Genomic DNA, 13,061 nt, shown 5'->3' with positions numbered 1-13,061 from the left:
CTTCCTTTCAGCTGGTGTACTTTTCAGTTTTTTTATTTAAATATATATATATATATATATATATATATACACACACACATACACATATATATACACACATACACATATATATGAATTACAATTAAAGACGTCTTTAATTGCTGTCTATACAATGTCCAGGTAAGATGTATAAAAAAACTTTCATTCTGGCTCCCCGGAGGACGCCTTCTGGATGTCCATAAATGACGTCTTTTAGACGTCATTTATCGTCGTCATTAATCATTTATCGTTATTTGCCGTCTATACAGGTAAGACATATAAAAAACTTTCATTCTGGCTCCCCGGAGGACGTCTTCTGCATGTCCATAAATGGCGTGATCTACACCACTTTTTGCTCACTGGGTTGTTTTGTGATTCTTTTCTTATAAAACCAACAACTTGAATAGTGAGTTGTATAAAATGGCCACTACTCATAAAAATGTCATCAGAGCAATAAATAATTTAAATAATCCTTAGTTAGAGCCCTGAATCTAACATGTCTCCCGTCTGTGCTGTGACTAACATTCCATTCAGTCCCAGGTGGGAAGGTTTTCTAACATGTAGGCCATCGACCCTGAGGCTACAGCTCACTCTGTCAGTCAGGTTTCCAGTCAATCACAGCTTCCAGGCGTGGATGTGGAAGTATAAGTGTAAACCGTGGGCTGTTTAAACTGCTGCCCCTGACACACACACACACACACACACACACACACACACAGAAGAATACCTATTCAGCCAATGAATGGTGGACTGGATTGATAGTCTGCACGTACGGAGCCTGTGGGCTGCCACACTGTGCAGCCGCGCTGGGTAATGAAAATTCAATGAAATGCTCGACTCTTTCAGTGTCGTGTAGAAAGTGATGGGGAACGCTGATAGAAGACAGATTTTTGCATGATCTGTGGGACTCAGCCGTGGGGGGTGTCGGTGTACGGAGGGAGGTAATCCGGGCTGAAAACATACATTTACAAATGTTAATTGATTGTGGCAGGTATGTTTCTAAAATATGCTATAATTTTCAGCCTAGTGTTTGTTGCATAATTAACAAGGTAGAAATCAACATTTACTGGCCATGTTGGTAATTTGTTCCCACCACACTGCACCACAGGAAATCATTTCTCCCTGTGGATATCAAACTTTACAACTCATCCTCCTCATCATCCTCCATTTAAGCTCTATTTGTTTTTTCTCTCAGTTTTTCTCTCTGGGTTATTGTCTCTCCATGGCTTTCAATCACTACTTCTCTCTGACTTACGGGACATTATGGTGAATAATGTGCAATAATGGGACATTGTGAATATACCATACAATCACCTGTAATTCAGCTTTGTTATTTTACATACTAAGGGTGCCACAAATTATCATTTCCGCTGTTGTCTCCGTTGATTATTTTCTTGATCCATCAATGAATTGGTCTATAAAATGAGTAAAGAAAAAAATGATGATCAGTGTTTCCCAAAGCCCAAGTTGACATCCTCAAAATGTCTTGTTTTGTCCACAAAACAAAAACATATCCAGTTCACTGTCATAGAGGATTAGAGAAACCAGAAAGTCTTCAAATTTAGGAAGCTGGAATCTAGAATTTTGACTTTTTATCTTTAAACAAAATCTAACAGATAATTCATTTAATAGCTTGCAACTTACAGATAAATCGTTGTCACTCTAGCACCTACAGTTCATAGCTATATTCCACCTGTTTTAACGTCATATTACGAAGATGAACTGTGATCTCCTTTCTGACAGACAGGAAAGAAGCGCACACACACATCTTTGTTATTGCACTAGTCTAGCAGAGGATGTATATCAATACTATGTCACCATCTTGTGGTTAAAAAAAATATAACATAATTTATAATCTGAATTTGACTCACAGTACATGATATACTGATATGTATAAAGTCCATGATATGCCACTCTTCAAAATAAGATTATACCTGAAGAACCAGAATCTATCAACCCCAATAATGATGCTGAGTTTTTATCATTAAAAACAAAAGATGGAACTGACTGACCCAAGCTAGTCAAAATTAGGACAGATTATTAAATGCGGACAACAATCTGTAGTTGACACAGCTGCCCTAGAATCCACCAAAAGACACTGGTATATGTTATTTGGCTGATTATGTCTTACCTTTTTATTACAGATTATTGTTTATTATTATATTGAACTGTCTTTTGGCTGCTATGACGCACAAATTTCCCCGTTTGCGGGACTAATAAAGGAATTTCTGATTCTGATTGGGGGTGTGCAGGCAAAATGAGGAGAAAATGAAGATGCACATGCACAGTTGCACATACTTCCAAATGATTCGTTCCTGGGTGAAAATTGGAAAAGTTCCCATTTAAATGAAAATATTGTAGACCGCTGGGGAAAAACAGTATAGAGAGCAGTTGACATACACCGATCAGCCACAACATTAAAACCACTGACAGGTGACATGAATCACATTGATCATCTCATCACAATGCGATGTTCTGCTGGGAAACCTTGGGTGCTGGCATTTATGCGAATGCCACTTGACACACACCACCCATCCAAACACTGTTGTGGACCAAGTACACCCCCTCATCACAAAAACACTACCCAATGGCAGTGGGCCCCCAGCAGGACAATGTGCCCTGACACACCGCAAACACTGCTCAGGAACAGCTCGAGGAACACAATAAAGGGCCAAAGGTGTTGACTGATCCCAATCTCATCGAGCATAAGATGTGCTGGAACAGGTTTGATCCATGGAGGCCCCACCCCCCAACATAAAGGACCCAGAGGATCCACTATAAAACGCCCAGGTGCCAGACACCACAGGACACCCTCAGAGGTCTTAAGTCCATGTCTTGACAGGTCAGAGCTGTTTTGGCTGCACAAGGGGAACCTTCACAATATCAGGCAGGTGGTCATAATGTTATGCCTGATCGGTGTAGGTCTACTACTAGGTTTTACTGTTGTCAGTGGTGCACAGCGGTCTGCTTCTACCTGCATTATAATATTTTCCCTTTCGCTACTTTCTAGTGAGCCAACACACGTGAAAATGATGAATACAAAGTCATGAAAGCAACAATCCCACATTTTCTCCCTCAAAAATGAAATCAGAGATCTAGTGAAGTGAGAAGAATAATTCCAATACCAGCTATCCACCTGATACATAGCAACAGGTCCAAGCACAACAACCGTGCAGCAGTTTATTATTAACTTAAGCACATTAATCCAGACAACAACAAAAAAATCACAAAAATCCATCCAAGACTTAGAGACATAACTCAGCCAGCTATTGAGATGTAACTGACAGATTTCTAAACCAAGCTGACAAATAACCCCATTGTTTGAGTGTCAGGTAACTAAATATCTGAACGGCTGTGAGCAAGTCAAGACAACATATTTACAAATGACCTTTAACTAGTACTTATACTTCCCCAACAGCATGACAGCACCACAATGCAACTGCCAAACAACACAAAAAAGCCAATATTAAGAAATTAATTCACAAATATCAACACCAGAAATATTCCTAATGCACATAACAAGGTCACAACCAGCAGCCACATTAGAATGATATGAGCAAACAGAAAAAACAAGCTGAGCAGAGCTACGAAATCAACATGATTAGCATGCTGGCGAACATCAAATACTTAGCTTGTGAAGTGTAGCAGTCCTCCTGGGGAGAGTGAATGGGTTTTAAAGGTGCCAAACTACCGACAAACTTCCACTTGAAAAGGCATTTGACATGAAATACGAAAGCACAATTATTTTCCACTAAAAAGCTTTTCTGGAGCTACATAACTTTTAAGAAAGTTAGATAGCTTATAACATGCTAGGTCAACGGCAGAAGTAGCGCAAATGTTTAGCAAACAAACTGCGCGTGCTCGGCTGAGCTGCGTAGAGAGTAAGCCCCGCCCCCTGTGTCCGGCATAATGACATTTAATGACAACGTCATTGTCTCATTTCGCCACTTGTTAGCAACTGCCTTTTTAAAGACATAAACACTTTAAAATCCGTGAGTGGGGTATTGACTAGCATATTTAATCTCATGGAAAATAACCACAGACTTTATTTCAGGCATCTTAACCCATTCAAACAACGACATATATCTTGAGACAAGACAAGGGAACCAGAAGTTCAAAAATGTTTCCGCATTTCTGCATTTTAGGACTCATTCATGCATTCAATTTTAAATCAATACAGTTTGCACAGTGTGGTTGTGCTCAATTGGAGTAATTTGTATTATTAGGCCTATTATTATTATTATTATTATACTGTAAATGCAACTTTATACTTTATTATGGGGGAAATGTTGGGTCTCTGTAAATAATTTAATTAAGCAGTATGGTCTAGACCGCTCAATCTGGAAAGTGTCATGAGATTGGTGTGAATTGGCACCATACAAATAAAGATTGGTTGATTGATTGGGGAACAGCCTGACGTTCCGAAACACCTCCATTGCGAAACCCCTCCATCCCGACACATCCCACTCCTACACACTGCTGTTCCGAATCCGACTTTCAACTTCCAATTACTTCCCAATATGGTTAGGGTTAGGGGTTAGGGTCAGGGGTAACACAATAGCCTTTTTGGAATAGCGGGGTCATTAGAAAAAATGAGAAACCACTCCATTACGATGAATGGAAGTCTATTTTTGGAACAGCGGGGTTTCGGAAAGGCGGGGTGTAACCGATTGATTGATGTATTTGAGAGGAAAATAGTTTTTTTTCTTTTTCACCAAGACATTAATCTGACAGCTAGCTACCATGATCTTACATACAACACATTATTAATGATCAAACCACCTTAACACAACATTAAAATACTGATCAATAAAAATCTGTTAATATATAATGTAGCACTTTAACTCAGCATCTTGACTTTTACTTTTAACACAGTATTTTTCATGTTAATACTCAAGTAATTTAAAGTCTGTCTGTGAGGATGAGATCCTTTTGTCTGTTATAGGTCTGCTTTTTTATTTCATTTTTATTTCTGTCTAAAGAAAATTTAAGAGAACATTTAAGATGTAAGGATTTAGTGGACGAGTCAGCAGTGCAGAATCTGCAGTGCAATCATTTTTACACAATTCCACTGTTTTCAATAAGTCTTTAAGTGTTTCTCTGGCATTACAGGGACTTACATGTACTGGTGTGAATACCTGGAGGGTATTTCCTGCGAAGCCAACCTCATTAAATGGTGGTTAAAAACATTTCAGTACACAACAACTCACAGTCAAGAGGTTTCTTTTTCATTTTAATACATTAACTGATGAGAAGCTCTTTCAAGTCTCAACAAAACTGACTGATGTGGCAAAAACAAATACAGAACAGTTTCAGGAACACAGGAAAAGTGATTTAAAAACGCTGAGTCAGGCCAGTAAAGTAAAAACAAACAAACAACAACAACAAAGTATGTCATTGAATCCTTAATTATACTTTAAGCATTTTGTTAAATGTTGTTTATGTAAGAACAGAAGCATTATGGAGAGGGAATCTGAAAGAAAACCAACAACAAAGAAATATGGTATTGAAACAAATGAAAGACATGATTGCCAGTGTAAATGTGCCTTCAATTAATCCATTCATGGACTTCAAGGTTTAACGAATCCTCTTGTGTCGGTTTGAAAAAGCTTCATCATTAGCACTGCATTTAGTAATCACACTTGTTTTATGTAGCAGTTAGGATTTATAATATTCATCATACTGAAGAATTTAATTTAATCAAGTTTTTACCCCAAGCAAGCATTATTAACCAAAAACAGAAAATGTAGAAAATTCACAAAGGCATATTCTGAATTAAACCTCAAAATGCTGCTCAATAGAACCAGCAAGGACAAGAGAAAAAAAAATCAAAGCAAAATAATTCTGTCTAAAGTATTGAGGTTATTCAGTTTTCAAGATCCATCCACTTGATCTCTGTACTGATCTCTCTCAAGTGGCCTCATCCTGTTGTATTAAACTTTGGAGAAGTTGTCATGAAGAGCTTCACAAGACAGCATTCATATGTACCAGACTTTAGATGGTATAATAACGTAAAGCAAAATGTTACTGTTTGTGTGAGGAATATGTAATCAAAACATTTTCAGATTAATGCGGATTAGCTTCTTTAAACCTCTTTATCTGGAATATAACAAAAGTTAGAACCGAGATAAAGCAGTTAATCAAGTTATAGACAATCTTTACACCCTTTTTTAAGATGAAATCTTCACTGTAGCTCCTAAGCTCAAAGCGCTACCACGCACCCCGTCTGGGTTCACAAGCTCGACTGTTTGCAGAGGGTGAAAATAACGTCTTTTCAAATCAATTTGGGATATCAGTGATTCAGGAGACTTGGATTACACCAGCCAAGCTGTATGGAGCCATTTTATGTTTTTTCCTGTATTGTTTTTCCTTTTTAAAACAAGTCCCCAGCTACTTCAGTTGTTTAGGAGAATGCTACAATGCAGTTTTGCGGTGAAGCTCCAGAAATGTTTTGTGGACTATGAAACTTCACCTGACTTTGTATCAGCATTAGGGTGAGTAGATAATGACTCGATTATAATTTTTGGGTGAACTTTTCCTTTAAAACGGAGGACAATACTCATGACTCTAATTTGGATGGCTCCTGTGGTGGCCTCCGTTACTTCACGACGTTTTTGTGTGTGGAGCTACTTTCTTCTTCCAATAAATAATCAGATAAAACAGCCTGGAAGAAAAAAATAAAAATCTACTGTATATTACCATTTGGTGGCAAGCCTGAAAAGGGCTGGAGACACCTGTTTGACCAATGAACAGGTGTTAACACAATGTTTGAAGAAAGGACTTTCCTTGCTAATGACAGTTAGTCTATTCTAACCCTGCATCACGTAGAGACATGGAAAACACAAACAGCATTGATCAGGTCACTCATGATAGTTGTCAATAGGTCTGCACCTTCTTACCAACATCACAAGTTGCCGTAATTCACTCCAAATGCAGTGCTTCAAGGATATAAACATTTGTACAATCTTTAGAAAAAAATTCACATTAGATGTGCTGAATCTGTCATCTGGAAACAGTTCATTCCACAGCAAACACCTCTCTGATAAGGTTCTTCTCTCTTCTCACGCCTCAGTAAAACCTCTTGTTCCTCTCCTGTCTCTTCTGGAAAACTACAGCTCCCACCACAGCACACACTACGATTCCCAGCAGAGCACACAGCAGAAGCAGGAAGACCTTCCAGCCAGTGAGGGGCGTGCCTCGGAAGTTTCCGGTTGGATCGTCAATGTTGTCTGTGAGGGAAGAAGACGGTGCACGTTCATGTTCTTGCTCTAATTTGTGGATGATGGTTCTAAAGTTTTTGTAAAATCATTACAATCAATGCAGATTATTAGTCAAAATTTGATGTCACATGAGACTTAAAATGCTTTGCACCATACATCACGTCTTCCTACATGCAGAAATAAAAGAAACGTGATCCTAAACACAGGTTCCTGTAACTTTAATCTACCTTTGGGCGACTTAAGGAGGCTGACGCTGGGCTCGATCTTGGTCCAGTCCAGGTTCTCCTCCTCGGGGGTGTGTTCTACCATCAGCTGGTAGAGCTTCATAGAGATGATGTCGTGGTTATCTGGAAAATAATATCGTACATTTTTAGTAAATTAATCTGTAATATAAGACTTTAAAATATTATATAAAGCTATGACAGAAATACATTCCTCTAGAAAAATCTAAGAAAAACGTTACATTTTCACTTTGAAATGGTTTAACTCTGATCAAATTAGAAAAAGGAAACAAAACAAAAATAAAATACAATATTGTGGATATTATGACTTCTTTCTTGTAGTTGTTTGTGTGAAGCTTTCAAGCTCAGACCTACCAGACAGATCTCCTGTAGCTGCTGAGGCACCAAAGAAATATCCGGTAGGAAGACGAACACCTCCGATGTCGATGCACTCCTTCCACTCATTCCTGTCATCCACATCGACCATGATCTGTAGCATACACACTGGATGTGAGTGATATAATACAGCCATGCGACAAGTGGGACTTAGTTTATCACAAAGAAGCCATTTTAAAATAAGAACAAGAAAATGAAACCTGTTGGGATATATAAGCTATTTTTTTATTTACTGGGCCAAGAGACACCCCGAGTAATTTTGAATGGTGCAAGTAAACAAGTGATGGTCTTGTAATCGCTATGTTATATTATATCATACTCAGTCATGTCTAGATTATATTACATATTGAATTCAGATATATTGAGTCAGTTTGGGATTAAACTAAATTAAGAGAAGCGACGTAGCATCCCTGAGAGAATACAAAGGAGTTCCTCTACATACAGTGAGTCTTCCTTTGGAGTAGCGGATGGCGAGGTACGTGTCGTGCTCTCTGTTCCTGATCTCAGCCGAGCAGCCTCCCAGCTCGGACAATCGGCCATCTTTGCCGTGGTCGTAACTCACCGAGCCGTTGTTCACCATGGCCGAAATGTACGGGAAGGAACGCTGGAAACAGGATGGACAGAATCAACGAATAGAAATGGGTATTATACACATTTTTTAATAAAGATGATGGACAAATTAATACGGAAAATAAAATATAAGAAGCCCACAGGATACATATCAGCCAATGTTTTTATTACTGTATACACAAAAACTACTTTCACATGGCCGGTCTTTCTAGGATCAATTCAAAAGTGGTTGTCATACTGGATGTTTTGAATGACAATGACATATTTTTTCAGAATATAACTTCATAGCCACATACCTGAGATTTTGGGCACAGCAATGTATTTTGTATCTTTTGAAATAAGTAACTGAATCAAACTGCAGTTTTTGTCAGTATTAAATCTTACTAATGTCAAACTTTGATTTGCACATTTAAAGGTCCCGTATTGTATAGAGGTGAAGTCAAGCCCCTTCCAGTGGACCACCATCATTTCCTTAGTTTAAAAAATATATGTATGGTAGTAAACATTCATCACACATATGATGTTCGTCAATTTAAAAAGTATTTATAATTTTTCAAATCGAGGAAGTTGCAGTTTGTCATAAAACTAATGAGGTATAAGGCTGAAAATACTCAGTTAGGAAGTCTACGCACCCAGTAGCTCTTCAGTGACGTTGTTTAACGCTCACTAAAACCTAGTAGAGCTGCTCCCATACACTATCTAGCTAACAAAACTGACTCCTTTCCCATAACTGCAGCTGTCAATCACAACCATGTTCAGACTTGTTGTGATTTTCATCTTTTTAAATATTTTTTTCTGAGACGGCCATGTAAGTGTGTGAGATTTTCTTGACTTAGAAAATTATCTTTTAAAAATCATGCGTGTAATTCATGACACAATTCGAATGGAATCAAAAATGTATTTGTTTCTTACCATTGACTACTGTACAATTATTATTATTTTTTTTTAAATAAGGTTCTACGGGGCACACTTGAGGGGAAGGGACTTCGTCCTTCTTTTAAGTGAGATTTCCTGTCTTTTTTCTTTACTAAATATCAGGTGTAGGTCATATGTAAATACTGTCAATGTATCACTATTATCTGCAATGTGAAAGTAGCATTAACAACCTCCTTTTAAGACATTTTACAATGTTTAAACAGCAAGGTTACTGCCAGAGAGCTGTCATGCTCAACAAATTTCCCTTTTGCTGCACAAAAACGTGAAAATATGGCAAAACAAATTCTGTGGGGTTTTCAATGTTAACATGCTTAAAACCTTGTGACAACATGCCAATATTAAGTAAAGAAAAAGGAAAAAAATTGCATTGAGGCATCATGCTGATGGGTAGAACCTGAGCCACCACTCACATCCGTTGCATCATCGTTAGAGTAAGTATCTATAAACACGGCCAGCCCGTGGAAGTGAGCATTGTTGGAAAACACAGGCCCTGCAAAGAAACAAGCAGGTCAATCACCTCGAGCCCCACACACTACACACTTACATCCATTCCATGGAGGTCATTGCGGAAGGTATCCAAAAAAAGTGCCAGGCCAAGATACTGATCTTGGTTTCCAAACACAGGCCCTAGGATGGAGGCAGAGATGAGATGAGTCATGAGCGGACAACTGAAGACTTTACTGTAGTCAGCATTGAGGACAAGAAGCTGAGATGGTGAACATAAACATATGGACATGATGATAGAAAGCTTTTCTGACGGAGTGAACATGATGAGTGTTCATTACAACTCAGTGTGTTAGTTTTCTCAGCATTTCAGTTAGGGGAACGTCAGCATGACTGGGACAAACACACATCTTTGGATTTATATTTCTCTGTGTGAGATGCAGCTTTTTATACAAATAACCTTTACATACTGTAAGCAGCTGCACTTTTGTTATTCCATAATGTGATGTTGTTGTGAGAAGACAATATTTTAAAATGTCTTTTTTAATGCGTAAAACAGGAAATGAGAAGCAAAACGGTACAAAGAAAGAAGAAAGAAAGAAAGAATTTCACTGTTAAGCAATGCCAACTGACTTGTGAGAGGGATTACTTTTGTAATTTCAACATGTTAGATGAGGAGCTGCAGATGACAGGTGAGTACTGCATTTTGGGGAAATCCAAACTTCACACCTTGATGCAAGAAGGACCACCGTAGCATGAAGTGAGGTCAAGCCGGGTGCGTTTCTTCCACTAAAGTACTAAGTACCATGAGGCTGAAACAGCCAACATTACCTGGATGCAGTCTGTCCTTTGTGTACCAGATAGCAATGCCGTCACCATGGAGATTCTTCTTTCCTGATCCATGAACTTTAAACTGCACATGCATCTCCCAGTCCTTCAGGTAACATGGCTGCAGACCAGAAACAGACAGCATAAAACAAGCAGAGTAAGTATGTTGCATCTTAATAGAGCTGCAACTATTAGTCGATGGAAGGAAAACAGATTTTTGTATTCATTTTGATAGTTGATAGATTGTTTCAGTCAACATTTACATATTGTAAAGATGACAATAGCAGAGAATCTGGTATAAATGATGATACGTCTGTGTCAGAATGGAGAGAGGACCTATGTTTGCAATCTTTCCTCACCACAGTATTCCAGATGGATCCCTGCTTGCTTCTCTCATCTGGAGTGAGACGGACATATGAGCTTGTCACCAATGTGCTTCCCGAGAAGTCCCACTGAGCGCCAACACCTGCAAGACAAACAGATGAAAAGACGAGAAATATTAAGTCAGACCAAAGCATATGTGACTGAAAGGGGAGAAATCTTGTTTCTCAGAGATTTCATCCAGTAAATTTATCACAAAAACACACAAGTTGCTTTCAGACAATCTTACTTTTTACCAGATAAGCTGAAACTGTGTAAACTTTCCCCAAAGTTTAAAGGACAGTGCCTTATTATAGTATTTGGTGTTATTTTCTTATCTCAACATAATCAGATCAAATTGCTTTTAAAACACTGGGTCGTTTCTGCTTTCAGGTGGCCTCGTTCACCTCACAGGCACGCCTTGTAAAACATGCAGAACAAGACAATTGCTCAACAACTACTGGGTTAAAGAATGAACACCTGATGCGTTTTCCTTCTGCTACCTTTTTTTTTTTTTTTTTTAAACACACACCCTGAACAAACACTTCCTAACTGTAACGGCTCCAGGCACCTGCAGCAAATAAACAGGTTATGGTTGTATTTTCCTGTAAGGAAAATGGATGTAAGAGTATTTCCTTTCTTGGCATACTGACATGAGTTTATGTCAATCATTTATCAAATAACAGCTGAGAGAGCTTGTGAAACATCGCAAACTTGCCACTGGCATTCATCTTCATCATCATTTAAAATTCTGTAGCAATCTCTTAGCTTGCTTAAGTTGTGCTAGCCTTCACTGTGTGCATTTATATTAGTCTGCATTCCTGGAAATATATGGAAATCAATAGTTGTCTGTGAGAGAAGAAACGCATTGACAGGTCTTTAAAAAAGGCGAACTGGATAGTTGTTCGGTATGCCTAATTTGTAGTGAAATAACTGAGACGTGCAAAATCACTTCTATGGTCTTAAATTAAAAAAGGAGTACAGCATAGCTCAAAATGAACATTTTAGCCTTTGGTTTTACCGTTACGTGTAGGAGATGTAAACAGGTCCAGCAATGTACTGGAGTGACGAAAGCATTCATATATGTACGTTTATATAAGTTTCTCAGCTTCTGAATAAGTTAGCATTCTGTGCTCTTAGCTAGCTTAGATAGCAACTCCACCAACTTTGTATGTGCCACAGCCCTGCCTGATTAAATTAAATGTGTGTTGGGCCGCAGGTAACAGCTAATTATAGAATTAGTTCGTAAGAGAGGAGCATAAAAAGGAAGTCAGTTACACTAATTAACCAAAAAAATGCTAAACATGTCTCTCAATAGCTTCTAAAACGCAACTAAAGATGAAGGAGTGGACAGAACATCAGGTTAGCTAACGAGCTAACTGAGCCATCTTACCTTGGTATGGTTTCATTAACGAATGCTCTCTCTTTAGATGTTCCGTGTTTCCGTCCGTTATATCACAGCACACCAGACACAACTCAAATACCAGGAAGACCAGTGTTGTGCTCAGAAAAGCTCTAAAGTTCCCCATTTTGTTCAAACAGCCTCGGAGAGAAACTCTCACAACAAATTTCTTCTTCGAAACTCCATAAATCGAGCTGGTCCCTTCGCTATTGTACTCCGGAAAGAAACGACACAAGTGCGACGCTTACTACCACACCTCCTTAAGCGGGGTAACGTATTGTCACTTCTGTATTTCTAAAATCATACTTCTATATAAACGTGTTTTTAGCGGTACAAAGAAATCGAATTAGCTTCACAGAATTTAACTGTCATGATACTCAGGAAACGTTTAGTAATGTGTGTTTCCGCACGGAAGATCTTTGTCGACGGCGGAAGTTTTAACAGCCAATCAGTGACAAGCACATCGCAAATTGAGCCAATCAGGGAGCACTTGGAGTCCTATTGTTATCCACAAGATGGCGGCAGAAGCCCAAAAATAAAATGACGAGTGCAGCTGTCTGTGTAGTGTTATGTGATTCAGCAGCAAACTGAAGTTTAAAGGAAACGAATCCTTACTAAACTTACTATTGTCACCTGCTGCTTCAAGTGAAAACCTTTATTTCTTTT

At 38.5% G+C, this 13,061-nt stretch overlaps 1 protein-coding gene across 2 annotated transcripts; it reads right to left on the bottom strand.

Annotated features, from left to right (window-relative positions):
* Window positions 1-5,230: 5,230 nt before the first annotated feature.
* Window positions 5,231-12,747, bottom strand: lman2 (lectin, mannose-binding 2). 2 transcript variants are annotated; one of them, XM_084352275.1, is made up of 8 exons: window positions 12,387-12,747; window positions 10,993-11,099; window positions 10,637-10,754; window positions 9,772-9,851; window positions 8,298-8,459; window positions 7,835-7,949; window positions 7,466-7,585; window positions 5,231-7,247 (listed from the first exon to the last, which is right to left on the bottom strand). In XM_084352275.1, exons 1-8 carry the CDS (start codon window positions 12,520-12,522, stop codon window positions 7,087-7,089), a joined length of 999 nt encoding a protein of 332 aa, XP_084208401.1. In that variant the 5' UTR covers window positions 12,523-12,747; the 3' UTR covers window positions 5,231-7,086. The 2 variants fall into 2 exon arrangements, with proteins under 2 accessions (XP_084208401.1, XP_084208400.1); XM_084352274.1 differs by lacking the exon at window positions 9,772-9,851 and adding an exon at window positions 9,906-9,988 and having other exon boundaries at window positions 12,387-12,743.
* Between the last annotated feature and the right edge of the window lie 314 nt (window positions 12,748-13,061).

The sequence above is a fragment of the Pagrus pagrus genome (assembly GCF_965226575.1).
Source record: "Pagrus pagrus genome assembly, chromosome: 5".
Classification (NCBI taxonomy): Eukaryota; Metazoa; Chordata; class Actinopteri; order Spariformes; family Sparidae; genus Pagrus; species Pagrus pagrus.
The sequence above is the reverse complement of the archived record's forward strand: the minus strand, read 5'-3'. Positions and strand labels throughout refer to the sequence as shown.